Source organism: Myotis brandtii, unplaced genomic scaffold, assembly GCF_000412655.1.
Source record: "Myotis brandtii unplaced genomic scaffold, ASM41265v1 scaffold617, whole genome shotgun sequence".
Classification (NCBI taxonomy): Eukaryota; Metazoa; Chordata; class Mammalia; order Chiroptera; family Vespertilionidae; genus Myotis; species Myotis brandtii.
In genome coordinates, this window is record NW_005370351.1 from 22485 (window position 1) to 23531 (window position 1047).

The 1047-nt window shown below is 43.8% G+C and overlaps 1 protein-coding gene across 3 annotated transcripts in view; it reads left to right on the forward strand.

Moving 5' to 3' along the window:
- LOC106723647 overlaps nucleotides 1-1047 on the forward strand; it is a 30463-nt gene that overhangs the window by 13487 nt on the left and 15929 nt on the right. Inside the window, exons 2-3 of one of the 3 annotated variants that reach the window (XM_014528094.1) lie at nucleotides 469-539; nucleotides 820-1028. In XM_014528094.1, the coding sequence (XP_014383580.1) occupies nucleotides 469-539; nucleotides 820-962 (214 nt within the window). In that variant the 3' untranslated portion in view covers nucleotides 963-1028. Of the gene's footprint in view, nucleotides 1-468; nucleotides 800-819; nucleotides 1029-1047 lie in introns of those variants that run through there. The other 2 variants (XR_001359353.1, XM_014528095.1) reach the window with 2 other exon arrangements.

A 1047-nucleotide genomic window follows, 5' to 3' on the forward strand; every position in this document is an offset into this window, starting at 1 on the left:
ACCTAACCATTTCAGATAAGAATTCCAAATTGTCCTCATTTACCCTTTATTCTTATTGAAAATCTCATCCTCATTAGACAATCCTTGTCATGTAGCTTCTGTGCCATGTTTGGCTTCTATGTGACATTGAGAAGTCTAAACGTATCCCTTAGCCAAAGTGGCTGCTTTTTCCAGCAAAAGCCCTCCTAGAAACGGACACATAAATATGAATTCTGCATTTCCCCTGCTTTCTCCTGCCACAAAACATACTGGGCTGTTTCCCAGTCCCACTGCTCCACTGGGGGACACTGTGCTATTGTCCTGTGTGTGGTTGGCTCCATTCTGCATCTCATATTGCTAAGCCACCAGCATTTATCTGTGTTTATTTAGGTCAATTATTAAATCTTGTTCACTCAGAATTTCTTTTACTCAGGCATTTAAGTCCCACTGACTTAATGTGACTTAGTAATGACTCTCCTCTCTTTGCAGGAGTGGAGGAACCAGTACATTCATTTGGAATCACGCGTCGAAGGATCTGTGTTGGACACAGAAGAAAGTAGGTAGGTTTGGTGCTGGGCTGAGCTGGAGGGAGCCGAGGAGCACACACATGACCTGCAGTGGGGTCCACAGAGGCTGAGGCAGGACAAGTGAATGGAGCAGTGGCCCCACCAGTACGTTTCCTGAAATAAAGTCCTGAGGAGGGAAGTCGTAGGCAGTTACTGTTCTCACACATTCTTCTTTACCCTATGTCTCCAGCAACTCCCTGGTAGCTATTCAATAGTTTAGAGGGGTTTCTGTTGTTGTTGTTTGTTTTCAAAAGACTTTTGATTCTTTATTCAGAAAGAGGAAGGGCAAGAAAGATGCTCCCTACTACCTGGACATGTGCCCTGATCAGTAATTCAACCATGGACCTCCTGGTACATGAGATGATGTTCAACCAATTGAGCCACACTGGCCGGGCTGGGAGTTTTTGTTTTTTTTAAATTAAAAAAGAATACCAAAAACCCTGTGAATTTTACACTAGCTTTTAAGGGTGAAGAACCTGCTACACCAGGACAAGGCACACAT